Source organism: Haliotis rubra, unplaced genomic scaffold (assembly GCF_003918875.1).
Source record: "Haliotis rubra isolate DU_JTF1 unplaced genomic scaffold, ASM391887v1 Scf116, whole genome shotgun sequence".
NCBI classification, from domain to species: Eukaryota; Metazoa; Mollusca; class Gastropoda; order Lepetellida; family Haliotidae; genus Haliotis; species Haliotis rubra.
This window is the reverse complement of record NW_025765070.1, coordinates 1,627,576-1,650,240: the sequence shown is the minus strand read 5'-3', so window position 1 is coordinate 1,650,240 and position 22,665 is coordinate 1,627,576. Positions and strand designations below refer to the sequence as shown.

The 22,665-nt window shown below is 42.4% G+C and overlaps 1 protein-coding gene across 2 annotated transcripts in view; it reads right to left on the bottom strand.

Annotated features, from left to right (window-relative positions):
• Nucleotides 1-22,665, bottom strand: part of LOC124256276 (acyl-CoA:lysophosphatidylglycerol acyltransferase 1-like) — a 189,402-nt gene that overhangs the window by 45,551 nt on the left and 121,186 nt on the right. For both annotated transcript variants that reach the window (XM_046690251.1, XM_046690257.1), the window contains exon 5: nucleotides 11,015-11,154. In XM_046690251.1, the coding sequence (XP_046546207.1) occupies nucleotides 11,015-11,154 (140 nt within the window). The remainder of the gene's footprint in view (nucleotides 1-11,014; nucleotides 11,155-22,665) is intronic.

Sequence of the window (22,665 nt, the reverse complement as noted above, 5' to 3'; positions counted from 1 at the left end):
GGCCATAGTCGGTTTACACATGACTATCTGCTAAAAACAGATGGGGATGGACCCCCCATATGTCTCTCCTGCGATGAGGCTCTCACCGTCAAGCATATTCTGCTTGACTGTGTGGATTTTACATCTGCAAGGGACTCGCATTATCACGCAACCAATCTGAAAGATCTGTTCTCCAGCGTGAGCGCTCATCTGATACTAAACTACCTGAGGGAAGTCGATCTATATCATAAAATGTAACTGTGTAATGTCAATAACGAATGTATCTGCTTTTCAATCTAGTGCTATGACATACTCTGTTCTAAAATGACAACGTAATGAATGTATGTCTTTGAAACGAAACCACTTTGTACTTACAATGTATATTAATGCAGACTTGTTCTCGTCACTATATGGCTGGAATAATGCCGATGTGACGTAAAGCCCAACTCAACTCAACTCCTCTGCAGGGTATACTGCATTTGAATTGCTGCAACTACCATGACAATATTTACATAGACGCGAACATTTCAATCCTGCCTTTCTGCACCCACACATACACTCACACCCTGTTTTATAATTGCATTTGATCATGTTGATCAATGTCTCTGGTGCTGGGGGGGTCACGGGTTGTTACTTGCTTGAGCTGGCCACAAACAGTTTGCCATCCCCATCCATTTGGTGGAAGACTTCTTCCAAGCCATTGCTGCACTTGCAGATAAACCCTCAGACAATGTTCTCTTGTTGCTGCCGATGTAGGTGGCAAGGCAGATAACTGCATTTGTGTGTGAATGGGACACTTGGCAACGGCTCTTGTGAAACAATGATATCTGTGTTCATTCAGGAATTTAACAGACTTAGGTGCTCCATACAATGCCAGTAAGAACTGCTCTCCAGAAAACGCAACTATATCCTTTGTGGATAATTGATTGTGGAACGCTTTGACAAGTGGTTGCAAGGGTGGTATCCTGTTGTGGTCATCGAGACTGAGTTTCCTGCAGCCAAAGTGAGAGGATGCTACTTTTGTATTCACACCTGCTTTCTGTTAACTTGTATCTTAACGACACAATTAAACAATCAGAGCTTGTTTGTACGACTAGACAGTTTCCTGTCATCCCCGAAACCTGCCAGGGAAATCAGGTGTGAATAGCACTAATTAGCTTCGCAACAGTGAGCAGGGCAATCAGCAAGGGGTTCCAGGTGTTGAGTAGTGAAGTGTCTCTCGGGCTTAATGAGTTAAACAAACAAACCCAGTCGACCATGCCTCATAATCCTCTTACTCCTTAAATAAACAACTTGCCCCAATGGCAAAAGAGGGTGTCCTCTCATTAGTCATACGTCCCACTCTCATTAGTCATATGTCCCACTTGTCCCACGGGTTCAAACAACATATGGTATGGTTGACTGCACCAACAACTACCTTTGTAATAAAATGGAATGATCCAAGAAACAAAAATATAGCTTCACATCAGTGAATCTGTCAAAGTATACATGTTAAAATGGTGACATATTGAATAGACACTTGAATAATAATTCTTCTTCTGTTTTCAGCAAAGTATACATACATAATCTGTGCACTTAAAATGTAAATGTAAATGTTTAACAATATATTTTATTATATATATATATATGTCTTATCTCAGCACTTATAGTGCTTTTAACATATTGTAAGCACTGGACACTTGAATAAAAATTATTCTTCTGTCTTCAGCATTATTATAACTTAAATTACTTAAATTCACAGTTTGCCTTTAATGGTCAGTTGGGTGGAGGAGGCCAACAGCATCCAGAAATTGAACAGAGTTTTTCTGGCCTGTTCCAAGTTGGTCCCACAATCGGACAAGTCTGTTTTCTTTTTCACGATACACTCGCTTTCTTCCCTGGATGGCAGCACCGACGTCGATTTGGCGCATCTTGGCAGATTCAGACTTCTCAATCTGCTTGATCAGCTCAACAAAGCAATAGATGTTTGGATGATGGTGTGGCAGAGTCTTGTTCATACGGTAGTGGAAGCCTTCAAGATTATTCGTTCGAGGCCCAACGTTGCGGTGGTGATTCCATAGCGGGATGGGGAATCTTGCATCATCATCAACCCAAGTTGTCACAATGTAGTCGTTAAATCTCTGGGCGTTGTCTACTTAAGGTGTATTGTCCATGGCGTCGACCCAGGCATCTTGCACATCACCTTCTGGTAACAGTGCCAGGGATGATGCTCTTCTGACCCAGAGTCTGACCTCTGGGTTCTCCTGGTACTGGACAGCAAGTCCAAGGTCTTGTACTTTCCTCCAGACGGCTCATCTGAGTCCGTACTTGGGGAGTGGCGACTGGTACTTCGCGAACGCCTTCGCGAACGCTGGTTGTCTGATTCTGTATCCGGGGATGGAAGAATTCTCCTTCGCGAACGCTGATTCCACATCTGGGGGATGGCGACTGGTCCTTCGCGAACACCTTTGCGAACGCTGGTGGTCCGATTCTGTATCCAGGGATGGCGATTCTTCCTTCGCGAATGCTGATCGTCCGTGTCCGCCGCAGGGGATGGTTGAGTCGACCTTCGCGAAGGCTGGCCTGTAGTGTGATCTGCTTCAAGGTGTCACGTTGATGAAGGGTCCCTCAGAGACGACGTCTGCGTTGGAACCTTCGCGAAGGCTCATCTGAGTCCGTACTTGGGGAGTGGCGACTGGTACTACGCGAACGCCTTCGCGAACGCTGGTCGTCTGATTCTGTATCTGGGGATGGAAGAATTCTCCTTCGCGAACGCTGATTCCGCATCTGGGGGATGGCGACTGGTCCTTCGCGAACGCCTTTGCGAACGCTGGTGGTCCGATTCTGTATCCAGGGATGGCGATTACTCCTTCGCGAATGCTGATCGTCCGTGTCCGCCGCAGGGGATGGTTAAGTCGACCTTCGCGAAGGCTGGCCTGTAGTGTGATCTGCTTCCAGATGTCACGTTGATGAAGGGTCCCTCAGAGACGACGTCTGCGTTGGAACCTTCGCGAAGGCTCGGGACCTCGTTGTGGGCTGTGACTTCTTCTCCAGGCCGTAACGTTGATCATCTCCTGCATAACGTCCCCCGGTTTGAAGGTCTGCGGTGGTAGTAGCGCTGCCCTTTCTGCGTTGATAGCGACGTGGTCCACAGGCCGCTCATCTGTTGTCATCGTAGATACCTCGGGTACCGTGGAGATCTGCCCTGAAGTCACCGAAGGTGACTGGTCGTTACTTGTGATGAACCTCTGGGAAGATGATCGGTTGATCATCGGAGAGTCCCTGTACCGTCAACGGAACAATCTCGGCAGAGAAAGTTCTTGTAGTCTGCGCGCAGACGTCCCGTAGAGTTGTCGTCATCTAAGGGGTGTGTAGCCTTCTCTGAGTAGAGGATGGTGTCTATACATCGTCTGCGAAGTTGTAGATGCTGCCCTATTTGCGTTGGTGGTGACGAGACCCATGGGAAGATCATCAGTCATCAGCGTTGATACATCGGGCTGATTGTGGATCTGCGCTGACATCACTGTAGCTGATACCGGTCGTCTCTTGTGATGAACCTCGGGAATGATGAGTGACTGCTCATCATACAGGCCCTGTTCTGCGACGGGAACAATCTCGGCCGAGAAAGTTCGTGCAGTCTGCGCTGGCTTCCCCTTGGTGGTAGACGCTGCCCTGGGGGTGCGGATTCTGCGCTGAAATGTAGATGCCCTCTTCGTCTAGACTGCGACAACGGGATGTCTGGTGATGCAGGTCGCTTCTTGGAGACGGCAGACTGCATCCCACGCCTCTCCTCCAAGAGAACTTTAGCTGAACACCAGACAGGAGGGGATCATCCGACAGCAGTTGACTTGAGAGGGATTCAGCCGCATATCCATGCCTGGATATAGCTTACGTGACCTATCTGCTGTGGCGTCACAAGACGCAAAGTAAATATTTGTTAAATGTAGAATTATATAAATTATTGCAAAAACTGCAACCTGAACTGAAAGAACATGGTACAGTATGGCTAGGGCATATTAAATGCGGATCAGCAGCAGAAAAACGTAACTTGCAAACAGTACAGAATTTTTCATGAACGTAACCTACTGAACAAAGACGGAATATACCGCGAATAAACAGCAGTAAATACAAATAATTATCAAAACATATTGTTGAAGGATACTAGGTAAACCTCTATAAGGGACTTGTAGAGGTAATTAAGTAAAAATAATCAAAGGATATAGTGCCGTAGGGAGACACAGGCGCTCTCACATCCTGCTCACTGGGCGAAGGAGGAGAGAGTGAAGCATGTGGGGAACGGTGGCGCCGTCTTTCCCGCCAAAAGGCAAAGAGGGGCAACTCTTGGTGAGTACTAATTAGTGATTTTAAATTGAAGGGAGCTTCAATTAGGGAGATACAAGTGTTCCACTATGTTCGCAAGAAGAAGAAGACAAGCAAAAAGAGCATGAGTCAGGATAAGGAAAAATAAGGTATATCCATCTATCTATCATCCTGCAGCTGATCACATTTGCCACAACAAACAACTGTGTAGTCTTGCTCATTAAATCAATCCATCTGTTTCCCTCGTGTCCATATGAGCAGCCACTGTGGTGTTGTCTGTTGCCACAAAGATAAAGGATAGGGTTAAGTGGTGTTTACATTCACCTAGCACATAATGGAATGCTTTTTTATCAAAACCATTTTTTTTGTCCTTTTAGAAAAGTTGCTATAGGTCAACTGTTACACTGTCCATTTCTTCAGCCAAGGTTGTTTGCTGGGAATTCAAAAGGGATATCCCTTAACACATTTTCCAAATATATCCAGCTAATGAAATCCTACAGCAACATAACTCCATATACTTAAAGGTCACATGCAACCAAAAAAATCAAACATAATTAAAACACAATTATCACTTATTCATGACATATAATATACATGGCTGGTTATGAAAAAATATATAAACAAAATTATAAGCGTACAATCGCAAATCAAAAGTGCAATATTGTGTACTTGGGTTTACTTCCCAAGAAACGAAGCAGCCGGGATACCGAACCCAGTCAGAGCGGGTGGGTGTGCACTCAAGTGTAACGGCTGGTTCATTTGCAGATGCCCTCACGTCTCATTGTGTGTGTATATATAGAGATGTTGGGTTTTGTAAATACATGCTCATTTTTTGTGTATAACATTTTGCAATCAACAGATATCATAACATGTCATGTGTTCAAATATCACACCTGCCTGTCTGTGTAATTACATAATGTGACAGAGACTGAACTCGGGCCATAAATCAATGCGTTTTGTTTATGGTGTATAGCCTGACTGGTGTTAAGTTCAAATTGCATGTGGTCAGTGATCGAAGTTGTGTATTGAATATTGTCATTAGCAGACAGGCAGGCAGACACACAGGTGTCAATAAAACAAGACATTGAGTTTTGTCTGTGACAACGACATATCTATATCACAGTTAGAAATTCTGTCAACGCTAAATAATGACAATGCTTTTAAGTATCGAACTGAGAAAGTGACTCGGTAAGAAGAACGTGTGGTGAAATAGACAAATGAAATTATATAAACAGTTTATTTAATGTCATAACATATAAAAAGCTTGCGCCTGTGAGATAGCAACAAAACATTAGGAAAATAGCTCACACCAAAGCCATCACCGAGTATTCACCGGACAGCCCCCTTCCAAGTTGCGCAAACCTATTTCACTGCACACGTGCTATGAGCGTAGCCCAGCTGTTGAAACCAATTGGTGACTCGTATGAACTCCGATTTCGCACGGTTTTTTTCATCATGTTATTTTTCAACTTTATAAGTTGAATTTGCATTTTTGATGATTTGTTTCGGTAAGTCCATACCGAAAGGTATCAGAATCTGCAAAGTTGTGTTTTATGTTGCATGTGACCTTTAAGAATCGACTGCATATTTTGTTTAGTAGATTGAGGTCCCCTACACAGTTTGCACCTTGATTTTTTTATTCGTACCTCAATGAATAATCCTCATAATTAAATTGGGCAATAAAAAAAACCCATATCAACAATAGTTTCATTAAAAACAGTCGTATAAAGTAATGCAGACATGTATTTCGAGATTGATAAACATTCCAGGTGAAGGAATAGATACTGTGGCGTGACATGTATCAGGTGCACATAACTTGACACACCCACAAAGTCAGTTGCCAGTCAATGGAGAGAAGCATCAAAACAAAGTTCACAGGGCCTGCAAATCACGATAAAGAGGCGAGAACTACAACAGTCAGACAGTAACAAACCAGGACAAGCATGTCAGTAAGAAAGCAGCAATTTAAAGTGAAATGATCAGTGACTGCCAAATTCAATCATTGGTGTGCTGAAAATAGGTCGAAACAGCTTAAAACATGTGACTTAAAACTAAAACCTGAACACATCATTTGTGTAATCCAGGAAAAAAAAGAAACATGCAAGTGAACCTGCAGGCCCTGCATCTATGTTGTTTCATTCCTGTCTGGATTCAGGTATTGAAAGTGGCAAAATATGTATGAATGAAGCTAAAGTGTCCTCTGCACGAATGATGCGAATAAACAGGAAGGGAATTCCCTTGACTGTAAATTGGATTCTCAGACAATCCATAAAAGTGAAAGTAGTCCCCTTTGATGGACTTGGCTTAATTTTTTCCAATTAATTATATTGCGGCATTGACTCTGGAAAAAGGACACCTAGTGCAGACACCTTGTCCACAGATGTGGATCAGTCTGAGGATTCTGTTCTTAATTCAATAGATGTAAATTCTTCATGTAAATTCTTGATCCTCTGTACGGCTGTGAGAAGAGTGACTATAAATAGAGGTTTATTGTAGGGCTTAAAGTATCAGGGACCATTTAGCCTGTGGAGTCAAAGCTGCCTGACCGTCCTGTGGAGTTTCTTTCCTGCTCATATGAGTATGCCTGTGGTACATTGAACCTGTACTAGATTATCTCTCTGCATGTGTACTGTTATCTCTGATCCTGTTGTCTCTGCAATGATGTCCTCTAACAGGATCAGCCGATCTCCTATGAACCATGTTGTCTGTGTTGACCATGCAGGCAGTTACTTTCACTTGAACACTCACTGAACTTTCATTACATATGCGGTCCGTAAGATCAAAGTCAGTGGTCCTGCCTTGCGTCTCATTGTAAACCTGAGTTGAGGGGACAGTAGCAGCTGGTGTGGTCTGACCTGTCTCTCTTATGAGGAGGAGAAAGATCATGGTGGTTGCTCTTATCCTGACAAAGCACTGAATTTGATCCACTAGACAATTTTTCAAATCTCCAAGCTTTAGAGCCACTGACAAGGCTTTTACAGTAACGAACTTGGGGTTAACAGCCAGAGGGGGATGACAGATGGGGGCGTGCCAGGATCAGAGAAGACAGGAGGGATGCCTAGCTCCCTACAAGTCTAACTAACTGATTATCTATGACCATCTGGAGCACAGTTTCTTCACTGTCGTTTTTCTTGACCCTTTTTAACAACCAGGGCATATTTCTCGAAAGCTGATGGAGATAGTGGCTGACAAGCCTCACAGTGGGAGATGAAAGAGTGAGGACACACTCCCAGCAATCTCTATGTGGATCCTAAGGAGACATAACTTTCCCATAGGATGAGCAATGTTTTTGTACCTAAGGGGGACAAAATGCATTTAGAACCATTAGATTTACCCATGATACTCCACCAGAGAGGAGGTAGCCAAGTTTAGATTTAATTGCAGTAGGTCCATCTTCACGAATGACGTGATCAAGCACAAAATCCCACTAGAAACTGGCACCAACTCACTGAGATATTTTAACTGTTTGTTGTCCTTGACAGGATTTTCCAGCTTAATACCTCTCAGATGCAGAATCCATCTCACTAATATCTGCTGGTTCTGACGGGGCATACCAATAATGGACACAACAATAAACCGCAGTGAAAACATTTCACCATTTTCTGTCATAGTATGAATGGCATGTTCATCATGGTATTTGGCAGCAAATACAACAGTAATGATCATTTATCAGAGAATCTTGTTGATAACATAAAACATCTCTAGTGACAATAGAAGCTTGGCATATTTAATTTTGATAAACTGATGGTACTTAACATGATTTTCAATATGTTCAGTCTGAACATCAATGGAATCAGTTATTTTTCTGTAATTTCTTCTTCACTTTCTAATAATTCCATTTCATAAAATTCTTCCAACAGTTTGATTTTTTCAAGTAAACAGTCAATGGTACTCACAAGTGAAGTTATGTCCTGATTCATTGGTGTTGTCAGTTGGATGATATCAAAAGCCTTTGTACACAGTTTTTGGCTATATTTTAGGTCCAAAAGTTTCTATCCAGGTCACAGCACAAATAACTTTGAGGAAGGTAAGAAAATGATAGGTCACTATAAACTGTGTATTCAAGGTGGAATTGTCATATAAACTGGTTCAAAACACAATCAACGTATGAACAAAGTATGACATTACCAAATTAGTAGGTGGAGTGAGGCCATAATGGAAAGGTCAGTGTGATGCTGTAGTCATAGATACACAACAGTTGGTCCCAAAATTCGAAGCATGACAACTGCTTTAAAAAAGAATGTTGACTTTGGACATTTGCAATGACAATCTAAGGAGAAGAATCTAGTTTGTAGAAGTCATCAACAACACTGAGACTGTCAGATAAACAGCAATCATGGGTTCCATTTGGTGTTTAACAGGGGAGGTGGTAGTTTGTTGTCACCTCTCAAATCCTTGATGCCATTGCTAATCTGGTTGATAATTACATCATCCATGTTTGCGTGAAGTACTTATGTGTTCAAATAGAAAAATAACACTGTTTCACCTGAGTATTCAAACCTCTAGGAACATAATTTCTTCCTCCTCCGTGTTGGCTTGAGTGATTCACATGAGGTGGTAAATTCCTCCTTTTGCCTCCAAAATATGGGGTGTCCTGGGTGCCATTTACCAAACAACTTCATTGCTAAGATTATCCCAAGTCTATGTTAAGGAATAGGAAATGTGGTCGCCATAGTGCTAAGATCGCTTTACTTGTGAGTTTCTTCTCTCTGGGCATGGTTTAAGTCATACCCTTCCTAGGAGTTTCACACCACATGTGAACTGGATGTGTAGTGGGTGGGTCTCAAGTGGAATATGATCCTCTAGCTCCAGTGGTGTCAGGCTCTATGTAAAAACATCGCATGTGAAGACTTAGGCTGACACACAAAACACATGCAGTCCTATAAACATACTCTAACCCCACTTGTTCTCTGGCTCTGGACATTATGGAGGCCGTGCTGGTGACCAAAGCACAAACAAGATGAAAATGTTTATGTGGTGATGACAACCAAAATACAGGGTTTCTGGCAACAATGTATATTTACTGGAGGAGATTAAAGATGATATTATGCCCAAAGCAATAATATTTGAAAAAGGACCCTTTTGATGACAACATTTTGCAAGAAAACCCAAAAGAGAAAAATATCTCTAAACAATTTCCAAAGAGACTTCATGTCAAGACATGTTGTCGCATCAGAGTAATGTCCTAAAAATCTGAGGTCAGTACAGATTGTTAACATAAGAACTGCAGAAAGGTAAGAAATACTGAATGAAATATTTAGAATCAAAGCTGGGCAGATCTTGTTGATTGCTCTGAAAACCCCATCCTGATGTGTTGCTGGAAGCATGCAGACTTTTACGATGTTAAAGGGATGCAAAAGTAGAGGATCCTTTAGGAATTTTGTGAATTATGGACAACAATGTTGAATACATTCAATTCTGAACTGCATATAACTGTTTATAGGTGATCAACATGATCACATGATCACAAAAAACAATAAAACTACAAAACAAAATATATTGTCCATTCCACATGACTTATGACAATCAAAACTCTGATGGACTTACCAAAATGATGTTGGACATCTGCATATGTTAAGTGTGATAAATATAGGTTATCATGCGAGTGTGTTTTGGGATGGTTAATATCCTGCATTAGGAATAATCATTGTATTTAGCGAGCCTTGGCGAGACATACATAGTGTTTATTCCTAATGCAGGATATTAACCATCCCAAAACACACGAGTGTGATAACCTATTTATCATACAATGTCATTTTTGCTTTATAAATTTTAAAAATGCGATTTCAAATGCCACAAATCATGAAACTAAATTTCGTGGAATGTCTATGACGTCACAAATATGTGCGGAGTAATACGTTACGTCACATGCCCAGTGACATAATTTTCTCCTGATCACTCAGCGGTCATCTAGTTCCCAGTAAGCTTTCATGCTAAAGCACGTATTGTTGTCAACAAATCTTAGCTTACGTTTGAAAAATAACAACAAACTCACGTGGAACTTCAGAAACCTTCAATTAACCTTTTGAACAACCAAATACGCTTTAATGTTAGCGTGACACTGTGCACCGTTCTCTCGCTAACACTGACAGTCGGTCGGGGAAATGATGTTGCTATCTTTGTAATCTACTCCATCTATCAAAACCAGGCATGAATTTTCTGGGATCAAAGCACTGACAGTACCGTAACCACGGCCGTCAATCCGGACACGACCGCCGACCCTTGACGCCATGTTTGTTTACACTGTGAAAGTAGTCACTGAAATTTGCATATGGCCTCTCTAATTTGCATCGATATCCGTATATGACCCCAACGGATACCGAAAATATCCGTTGGCTTTATCCTGCTGAGAACACCATCCATTGTATGATAAAAGATCAACTTTTCATGTAGGAAAAGGGGATATAGCCCCCAGGGAACAAAGACAGTAATGACATGCATAGTGCAAGTTTTTGCCAGGGTATGTGGTACACAATATGCACATATTCATCACTGGTATCTGTGTTTGTAGCACAGTAAAACAACTTTCACTTTGAATAGTCTTAGCATGTAATGTAAACACATGGATATGCAGGCTAAGTATTTCATCACTGACAGATTAACAACCTTTTCCTGTATGTCCTTTATGTTTTTCCAATATTTATCCAAGGTCAGTATTGGGTACACAGGAGGTCAATGTGCCATCACTATTTCAAAGCTTATGACCTGCAAGATAGGACCAATGTGAACACAATACCTGATATTTTCACTGATGACTCTCCTGTATCAAAGGGTGAAGACAACCCATCGGCTAATGATTCAAGAACAACTTTTACAGCTCCAACTCTAGGTAATGTGATGTGATTCCAAACAGGATAGTTGTTTTTCTCTGCATATCTGTGAAGAAAAAAGGTTTTTATTGAAAAACAGACCATTGCTTTCATCATATTTTTCATGTTTGAGGCGTTTATATTGTAAATTCAGAAATTGGAAGCAAGATCATTTCAGAATAACTTGAGTCAACATCACTTTGAACAGTATTTAGTTATATCATAGTACATGTATGTAAGTTTTAAAGTTGCAAGAATAGTACTGACAAAACAAGGAATATAATCATGGGAAATCTGGGATTCACATGAAAGGATTGAGGCATGCCCAAACATACAACTACACCTTTGATGACTGGGCTGATTGTTTTACCATGCCTCAACATTTGATTGAGCAGAAATTTCTAAATGAAAATCAAAATCAATGGGAGGTAATATGAGACCTCAAGAACCCTCAGAATGGGCCCAAGGTTAGTGTTGATTTACTTCAATATGAACTATGTAGATATAAGGGATAGTACAATGCATAACATGAATGTGAAATCTGCATTAAATTTGTTATAGGGTTACTCCTGTCTATCAGTGAGTCATGGAATTACACAAAACTATACCTGGTAGCATCAGAAGAAAAACAGAATGTATAAACTATACACAATGTGAGTTGCACACGTCATGTGAATAACAGTAGTACTCTTCATAATTTAATATTTCTTTGTGAATGAGATTGCAAACTGAAGATCTAATAATTGACTGTACTAATTGAGTCACTTCAATGAGCTTCAAGGGGATAGGTGCTTTTGAGGTGAGCAATGACAGCAGCTTGCTCGGACAACCACAGTGAATGTCCGCCGAGCTTGTAAGTCCGGGTAGTGACAAAGAAGAGACCAAGTCTCTGTTATGACTTGTCTTTTCCTTTGAATGGGGCAGGATAGCAGAGGAGGATGCAGACACTTTCTTAACATCTACATACTCATCCCAGGAAACAGCTACAGACCTGACATGATTTCCAATTACTCTATGGAAGTATCATTCTTGGAGCTTAAGTTCTTAGATCTAGTCTTCCTCCTTTTGGAACAAGAAGATTCCATGCCTATTCTTAAAGAACAAATAAACTTTGTTTTTTTGTACTCTTTTAACTATTACATATGAAAGATTTGTGGTTAGACTTATGCGGAACACCAAATTTATTCTTTAAAAACTTGTGGTTAATTACTACCGAGCAATTAAAAGTTGCCCAAAAGTCGCCTGCTTCACTCTCGCCCGCCAATGAAACCGCAGACAGGTTACGTAACTCTGTCGCCAGAGCACTGCAGTGACGTCATATGAGGAACGATTTTCAGTTAGTTGTATAGAAAGTGTGTAGCACGCTCATCATTTTGATGATTTCGACATCAACGACGACATGCCGAATCGTTACTTTGTCGTCAATTGCTCCTTGGGGTCCGGCGATGGTGTCACCATGCACAGATTACCACAGGACCCCGCAGTTCGTGCTAAACGGGTTATGTTTGTGAGTGCGAAGCGAGCCTTTTGTGGAAGCCTGAAACGATATCTTACTTGTGTTCAGATCGCTTCACGGAAGTTAAAGAATCAAACCTACTTACTAGTTGTAGTAAAATATGTATATGATTGATGACCATAAAGATTTTCCATGACACAACTTGTAAAATAACGATTTCTTCCTCGGAAGCGAGGTTGTGGTCGAAGTAACAATAATATTGTAAGTAGTATTATATTGACACACACCTCGCTTCCACGAGAGAAATTGTTATGTAATAAGTTATGTCATGTTAAATCCTATTGGCCATCAATCAAATACATATTTTCCTACCAGTAGAAAGTAGTTTTGATTTTGTAACTTGGTGAAAACAAACCTAAATAGCATTTATCCTCAGACTGGCGGATGTTCGCGACAGGGTGCCATCCATTTTTGAAAATCGTAAAGTGACGGCTAAGGTCTGTTAGAATTTGGTGGTAGAAGCGAGGTGGGTGTCGAAGTCACAATACTGCACGATAAATTTCTTGCTACATTCACATGGTTAACGTCCACTCACCAGTATGTAGATACTAGTCAATGTGCGTCTTTATATTCGGTCTTATAATCCTAATTAGTTTATTATCATACTTGTATGCATTTTGAAACTAAACAAAAAAGCAGACGATCTGCTGATACTTATAGTGAATTTATAACAGAACTGTAATATCTAGACATTTTATAGTTTGCCAATGTGAATCATAATTCGCACACACACCCTAGTGTATGTTGTCTCATTACACTTCAGGGCAAAAACAATGATTCTGTTGAATGCGACGACAAATGAATAAAAACAAAATGCAAATATTAAAATTAAAACAGATTAAAGTTATAGGAACAATGTCAGGCTATTACCTTGTTCGAGGAATGCATCCATAAATATCCACAAAAATCTGAGACATGCCATTCATCTGCAGCTGTTCCAAGTGACTGTCTTTTAACAGTTTAATATACGAAAAAGTGATAAATCTTTTCAGGTATTTCACATTGGTGTATAGTCTCATTGGTCACCCAAGATAGCACACCTGGCAACTAATTGCATAATGTCCGCCCTTCTTTAAAAACAGTAATTTAGTTACCGTAGCCAATAATGGGCAATAATGTATTGCCGGTTAATCCTTTGAAAGAAGGACGTTGTTTTTACGCAGACACCGACACGACAGAGTGTATTCAGTATAGATTAGTAAATCTACATACATAAACACTACCTTTTGACAAATCCGCTGTGTAAGAGAAAAGTAATTAATCAATCAGCGTGTTATCGGTTAATCCTTTGATCGATGTTTATAATGTTGAATATTTACTCCAGACACAAGAAATGCCAAATGGGAACCTTTGTCGGGTAATCTAAGTGTGTTACCACTAATTATACCTGTTATAAATTCATTAACTGACCATCAAGTGAATGATGACAAATAACATGTGTAGGTTTATACAACCTAACACGGGTTACAACAAGGGAGTATTAATTGCTGTATTGCATGTGGAAACTTATGGGCCCGACACTGTTTTGAGAATACAAACAGAACTTCAAGAAATACATATAAGCATTTGCTGTGTGTTGTAACTGTATGTACCTAGTACCTTAGTAAATTTTCAGATTCTTCTAGCAATGGCAAAGTAGGGTTGTTTAGTTTACCGATTCAAATAAATCAAATGTCAGTTTTTAATATCATACGTAATAGACGTCATATTTTTACATGACATGATTAAATATCGAGGTAAAAAAGAAATGGGATCAATTTGGATCAGTCATTATACAAATAAGGCCTAACGACACCAAGCGATTTTGACAGAATCGTCTATGAAAACAAGTTGTAACTCGGAAACTAGGCAAAGCAGGAGACAAAATTAAATGACAGCAGATTGTGAGAACATATAGCTTTCATTTTCCACAACAGTTGTCATGATTTCAGGTTTATACAAACCTGTAAACAAGATAATTTACCCCCTGAAATGTACATGAATTCTGCATCGGTCCTCATATCTATTCCTCATATGACGTCACAGAGACGCCCCGCTCTGATTGGTTGAAATTTCATTCGCGGGTGAGAATTGTGCACTGTTGTCAAAAAGGTCGATTTAAGTTAATTAAAGACCGAAGTGAGTAGTTTTAATGACGGGGTTTCACTTATAGCGATGCCAGTTAGTGATTTATGTATTTGTACCCCCTAGAGTATATGTGATCTTTAACCCACCAACTCCTACATCATACCTTGAATCTAGAATAGAATAGAATAGAATAGAATAGAATAGAATAGAATAGAATAGAATAGAATAGAATAGAATAGAATAGAATAGAATAGAATAGAATAGAATAGAATAGAATACTTTAATGCCTTTTCAGGAATTTGTGTTACATCAACAGAGCTACTGACACATCAGAGAGATACAAAACATATTTACATAAATTCATTGATTTAGGTATCTTCACATTTGTTTAAGAGAGATATGGTGCTTGGAATAAAGGATGTATGGGCTCTCTTAGTTTTCACAATTGGAACTTTGTAGCGGCAGCCTGAAGGAGGTTGCATTCAGAATTTAAGTAGTGAGTACGATCAGATATGATTTTGACAGCTTGATTCACGATTTGCTGCTCATATATTGATGATAAACATTCAAATCTGACTCCAGCGATTTTACTTACTGTGTTAACAATTTTGTCTATTTTAGATTTGAGATGAAATGAAATGAGAGTGACCCGTACCAACAATGGAAGGAAAATGTTAAAATACTCTGAACAGATGCTGCATAAAAAGATGACATCAGAGATGAGTTAACATTAAAAGATCTCAGTTTACGCATGAGATGAAGACGTTGTAGACACTTTTTGTATAGGGCTTCAGTGCTAATGTCGTCTTTATACAGTTCTTGAGAATCAGTGTCGTTCAGTTTGCCGACAATTGCTGCATCATCTGCGAACTTTACAGTTGAACAGGTTGAATTCGAGCTTGCACAATCATTAGTGTAGAGGGTGAAAAAACAGGAGATATTACACAGCCTTGTGGTGCACCAGTGTTGGTGGTCCGTTTACTCGATACAGCCCCGCTAACCTTCACGTACTGCTGTCTGTCCACAAGAAAGTTTTCGATCCACTTGATGAGGTATGAGTTAACGGTTTCTGTATCATGATATGTAGCTGGATGGTGTTGAACGCAGATAAAAAGTCAATGAAGAGGATCCTGATGTATGACTTAGGTGTCTCTAGATGTTTTAAACATTATTAAGGAGTGACTGTGTGGCATCAACAACTCCTCTCATTGACCTGTAGGCGAACTGAAGCAGGTCCAGTTTGTCTGCAACTTCCTGTCGGAGATGTCTCAACAAGATGCGTTCCAGCGACTTCATTGCTATAGATGTGAGAGCAACTGGCCTGTAGTCGTTGAGTTCTTTAGGTTGTGTCTTTTTAGGAACTGGTACAATTTCTGATGTTTTCCAGACTCAAGGTTGTCAGGTCCTTTTGCTTTTATGATGTTAATTCTGGAGAAGCTTCTGATATATGGATACAACTTTCACCATCCTGTACGGCTTCACTAACTTGAGCTCTCTCATTGGTAAAATCGTGACAATCAAAGCGGCTGTAGAAAGTTTTGAGGTCCTCAGCAAAGGTCTTATTATCCCCGGCGTTGGTTGTCCATTGTCGCCTGCTCTTGCCAATCATCGTGTTCATGCCTTGCCATGCTTGTTGCAGATTGCTTTGCTGAAACTGTCTCTCAATTTATTCATTTATCCGGTGCTTCACTCTCCGGATCCGGACATTAATTAGCGGTAACAGATTAGCTAATTACACTTGGTTTTGCTTCATCAATCTGGCGATACATCAAAAAGGTTAGGATAATCCCCATACCTCATGAGCACCATTGATTAGCGCTGATCTTCATTGGTAAACTTCAATGGTAAAAGATAAGTGAGGTGACACTTCTGAGTTGAACATGTCGTTAGTTTGTGATTTAATCAATTAATAGGTCTCACTTTTTGATAGTTTGAGTAATACCTGTCATGCTTACTTCTTGTATAAATGTTCTTGTCTCGGTATGTCAAAGGGAAGTAACTCTACTGTAGTTGTGTACATAATGGTTTGTTTCAGTAGTCTGTACGTTTCACTATCAGAACGTTTTTGATGAAAAACGGATGTGTTCGGATTACCGAGGCCTGACTGTATAAAGAATCCTTATTCTATTCATCACTTGCTTGATAACAGTGTTAGAACCTACATCGAAACATTGCTTTCACTGTAGTAAAGAAGTTGTTCATCCTTAAATTGTTATCCTTCCTAATTCATAGATCATTAATTTAACAGAGAACAACATTACATGTATGATCAGTGAAAAGATAAACCAAATTGGGCACTAACTCTGACTACTACAAAGTGTTCATTGGTAGAACTCTAAAGGCGCGCGTTTCCCCGGCCTTTTGCGAAATTCGTAAACAATGGCAACGCCGGTTCGGTCAAAGAAACTTGACTTGACGAGGGCAGAGACCGAAAGGATTATTTCGTATTACCAATCTCACGATTGCTTGTGGCATGTGAGCAGCCCATTTTACTCAAGGAGGGAGCACCGACAGGCGGCCTACATGTCAATAGCACAGTTGATTGGTGACTGTAAGACAGGTAAGTTTTCGTAGACTTCATTTCTGAGCGTTTCCCTTGCGTATGTTTATCAGAAAATTATCCAAATGTTATGTGATGTTAATACAGTTGACAAATGAATACCCAGTAGTAGAGGGAATGATTGTACGGGACCAGGTCCAACAAAAGCCTCTGCAAAGCCTTATTCCCCAAATAAGGCTTTGGTCGGACCCTTAGCTCTTGCTACCATTACCCCTACTATAAAAAAGTTTGGGACGCTAGCGGGATGCGAAAGCACCTCTTAGCCGCACCACTCAACCGATTGAGCCACCGGGGACATTACTGAAAGTATGTTGGTATCCTGGGATTGCATCATCGCCGCTATGCCATGTTTACCTCGACGAAACAGTTTAATGTGAATCGCCTATGATCTCTTTGGTGTTCGTAATAAAGGCTTGCTGGGCTTTTTTCACCCCTTGTTCTATGTACTTTTTTTTCTCATCCTCGCTTATAGCAGACTTACGAGACTTGGATCGAATCTCGTTTCATTCTATGATATTTTGCGAGTTCAGAGAGGACTAAACGAAACTCCTCCTCTGAGATCTTACTGTCAGTGAGTGCGGTGGAAATAAGATCGCTTATGGTGTTAAGCTTTGCTTCAGCTAGAACCCCGATCTCATTATGCTTCAATGCTTTACGATGCAGTCTGCGGGATACAAGCTTAAGCACCACCCCCAACACCCCTGTCACCCCAGCTGTTATTTCGAGCCCCATCACTATAGGTGCGCCACGATGGTAGCTAACAACCCAACACCTGCCACCCCTAGGCCCATGCTGGCTACCATAAGGGTAGTATCAGTCCCGTCCACGGCATTGAAAGCTCTATGGTACTTCTTATATAGTGCTTTCCGCTTGTCGCGTCTTGTTCTAGTTGGCGCTTTTACATCGCATAACTGCCTCAAGCCGAACCCGCTTCACGGTTTCCAGGGTCTTCGCTACTTCCTCTACGACTGGGTACAGCCCCATCCTGTGTGCCTATAATATATCTTATGAGATATTTTTAATTGGGCTTCAGTTAACAGTCGATCAACGCATTTGAGGCTTATAAGGAATAAATCCTCATGTAGGAAAATAGGTGAGAATTTAATAGGTAACTCTGCATCCACAACAGCCCCTCGTCAGGGTTTATTGAGTGGGTTATAGAACCCCTTGAGGGGTCCAGTTGTATGATGATACGGTATCGCTTATTTATAGGTTCGGGGATACCAGAGTACTCTGACCCCAGGTAAAAGTTGTTGTAATTCCTTATTACTATTAACTCTGTCGATATGGACGCCTATGATAAGTGTGGAGCCTGGTACCATAGATGGAATCCCTATGTGCCCGTAGCAGTCATACCTTAACTCACCCCCTCGAATGACTGTAACATATTGGGTAAACTCGGCTCAGTATCATCCTTGTATTAGGGCCTGAACGAAACACGCTGGTAAGATACCGCTGTTTTAATTTCAGAGATATAACTGTGTTCCTTTAATGTGATATAAGGTGAGGCGAGGGTTAAGTTGACTATCCATTCAGGCTCTTTAAAATCTGATAACGACACCCTCCTATACACGCGCTTGTCTTTCAAGTGCAGGATGTATAAGGTGTCTTCCTCACCAGGCTGGTCGAATCCCTCCGCGTCCCCTAGGTCGTTAAGCGTGGTGTTGGGACGATGACTGGTCATTGCTATAATACTACTACTGATATAGTTTCCAACTGGTTTTCTGATAATAGTTCAGGGTGCACTTCACCCCCATGAAGTGTATGTTGTCGGGTAGGAAGATCTTGGTTAGTGATATCGCGTCTTCCACGATCATCACGGTGACACCCTGCAGACTGGTTTTGGAGTCGACACCCACCCGCACGTAAACGCTGCAAACGCGGATACTGTTGTTGTTTCCACCGGAGTTTGACCCCTTCACGATTTCGACATCATCCCGCCGATGGTTCCCCTAGGTAGACTTGATGACCAGTGTTGAGTTCGCCGGTAGACTCTCTAGGATCTTGACCACGCCAATTCAGACACCAACTGCAATACCACGCTTTGCATCCCGGTTTACCCGATAGCATGTGGGCTGCCATACTGGCGAAAGTGGGCTGGTGACTATGCTACGCCTCTGAGTCGGGACCTAAGCCACGAGCAGGGTTCCGTTGTTCACGACTTTGTTTAGGTGGTTGTCTTTGTTATCCGTGAACACGTATGGGGAGCTGAGCTTAATATTGAGAAACCAGTCGGCTTTATCGGGTAACAACATCCACTTGTCATCATCGGTGAAGACGAGTGTATATGGCTTATTTTTGGTGATAGCCGTCACGTTGCTCTCAACATCGGTTAAGTCGAACAGTTTGCCTCCGAACGATGGGTATATTATCCAGTTATCATCACCGGTGTTGACAAGGGTGTACTTAGTGTTGACTGCCGCTCTTGTGGTATCTACTATATCACTTAGATTGCTAGTACCACCGGAGGGGACTTCAACGCATTTGTAAATGCTGTTTTTCAGTTGCAAGGCGCATAATTTACCATCTACTCCGGGTCGTTTAATCCGCGCGTGTCCCCGAGGTCGGAGATCCCCACATTGATGCATTTTTCAACTTCATTCCGGGGCCTTGTGCGCTGGTCATTTTATGTGCAGCGCTATGCTAAGGTATCCTATATTCACGGGATTATGATTTATATCTAACACCGATATTATCAGCTCAGGGATGTTGCCCTGGGTTAACCTCTTATACTGCCGAGGTGAAAACGATTCAGTTCTACCGTCCGTTGTATTTCTCCGCTTTCACCGGTACAGCTCTCAGTATAGTGGAAGGGTGACCCCTTGAATGTTGTCAGTTGTGCTAACCTGGCTGAGATGAATGCACAGCTCTCGATACGGTACTAGGTCGGGTAACTTAGTGCCTGTGGTTGTAGTCGCTGGTTTTATCTCATCAGGCTGCATACCGAAAGTGTCCTCGCCAATGGTCGGCCAAGTCTCAAGGAGTTTCTCCCGTTGTTGATTAACACCACTGTGCCGCTTTGAGTCGCTCATCTTGAGTTCGGCTCCTAGGGGTTTGAAGACCTCGCCGCTTAGAGAACACACGCTGTAGTAGCCGGCAGTTATCTGGTTGCGAGCACCACCTACTTAACAGTTTATTGTTGCTAGCGCTGATGTTAGTCCATCGCGTAGGTAGGTTATATCGCGACAGTGCTACTTCGAAGTTGACCCGACGTGTTATCGATCGCTCGTATAGGCCAGCTGAACGGCCTCACCGCTCGTTATTCCTGGAAGTGTTATGTACATGTTAGAGTATATATGCTCATTATATAATAGTTTTAAAATGTACTCCCTGGAGTGTTTTACCCTAAACTGGACGTATTTCCCCACATGAAGATCGCGGTCGCTGCCGGGTTGTATTTCGACTTTCCAGTTCATAGATGTGTTTGATAAGTATAAGTTTTCGGTGACTAACGCTTAAGGTAGTTCACGCTTTGGTTCAACAAACCGATGCAGTTCTGGCAGAATCAACTCAACTTCGCCGTGGTGGTGCGCTACAACGGGTGTGGTGTGACATTGACCGACACTGGCGTGGACCGCTGAGTCAGTCTGTGTTCACGCTTCACGGTACTACCAGGTCAGGCGATCCTCAAAGAGATCAGCACCCCGCCCCACAGGAAAAGGCGTGGAATGCAGTAAACAACCAATACAATAGACGGGCCTACTTAACGTATTTGCAAATCGAATTCAACTAAACACGAAGACGGATTGGCGCTTGCCGGACCGAACCATGGGTTGGGTATCCCCATCGCTCACAATATGCCCCTCGTGGAAGCCAGCGAAGTTGAAACAATGGGATTACGAAGTCGATCATCACCCTCACAACCAACGAAAGTGGGATGACCGCTACATGGCTTTCGACAACAGTGAAGGATTACAGAGTCTGGAGGTTTGAGCAGGGGCAGCGGATGACTGGAAAAAGTTCATGCTGGACACATCGAAAGGGTTTACTCGCGCTGGGGTAATCAGGTTAAACGACTCTATTCTCGAACGCACGCGTGGGCTGTTGTTGCGCGCAGACGCAAACGCTGCTCCAATATCCTTGGTAAGGGGACTGCTTACGACGCCAGAAACAGTTCGTTGTCAACGCTTGAGGATGCTATCAATGCTCCAGTTGATCTCCGAAAGTGCCATCAAACGCTACCAAGACGTGTTGGAATATGCCAGGTCGAAGTCGACTACGCCTTTGACGTGGGTTGTACATGGCCCGGCGATATGCAACTGAGAGTGAAAAAGTGGTGGGCTACAACAACGAAATAGTCATAGCCACGGGCGGCCAAAAGTTACGCCAACCTCGATGTTAACGCCCCCACGCCCCACCACCCACGACCGGGTGAAACGGGTATAGTAGCCACCCCCAGAGCCTAGGATTCAACACACACCCCTGTGGGTCACCCACCGTGGGTTCACAGCACATCGATCGTAAAACAGCCCTGGTGGTTGGCGGGTAGCTTTGGGACTTATTTGGTTAAAAATTCCTTAGCCGCCACGCATTACCAGACCCACCACGGCTTAATGATGGCTGCCCACAGGTTTTGACTGAGCCACGCGGCAGTTTTAGCCAGAGCTCAACAACCACGAGACGATGCTACCCAGGATGCCGGGCGGGCTTCGCAGCCTTACCAGCCAGTTTAGCCAGGGCCTCCCCGAGTTTTTTTATCCAGGCTTTGACACCCCCACCACTTGGTGGTGTGCCGCCACTTGGGGGTGTGGGGGTACCCCCACTCAATGACACTACCAGGGTTGATATGATGAACCCCAATGCGGTCAGAATGCTGGCGATGGTGATCCCTTGTTCTCGAACAGGATCCGAATCCTGTCAGCTAGCGGGTGTCCTGGTAGAGGACTCGATCAATGGTTTCCCGCACACGGCTGACCTGGGATCGGGCTGGTCTCGAAGGAGGATGCTGTTTCCAGCCGGTCTTTCTTTCATCTTCCAAATTACGTATTCGCTCCTCGATGGTGGCTTTCAGAGACTCGTCCTCCGCTTCACCGAAGTTTGACCTTTTCATAGGCGATGTGGTCGCCTATCGCGTCCAGTTTGGCCGTGTTGTTCACGAGATGTCCGCTAATGGTTTGCATGGCCTTGTCCAGCCCCCGTGAGTTCCCGAAGCTGTAAATTCAACCCGGTAAGGGTTTGTTATGGTATGTGGCCAACAGCTTTTCAATGTTATCAGTCATATCTTGATCCGATGTGGCTCTGATGTCTTGCAGATCTTGAAGGGAAGGGCTTTAGGCCGTATACCGCAATCTATGAAGCCTAGTTCATCGCGAATAAAGTCACCCCCATGGCGACTGCCGAAAGTGTTGATAAGGCAAGCGGTCCTCTCGCGGCGCTTATTCATGAGATCGATCTCCGGCTACCCCTCAGTCGCGAGCGCGCCATTACCATCAACA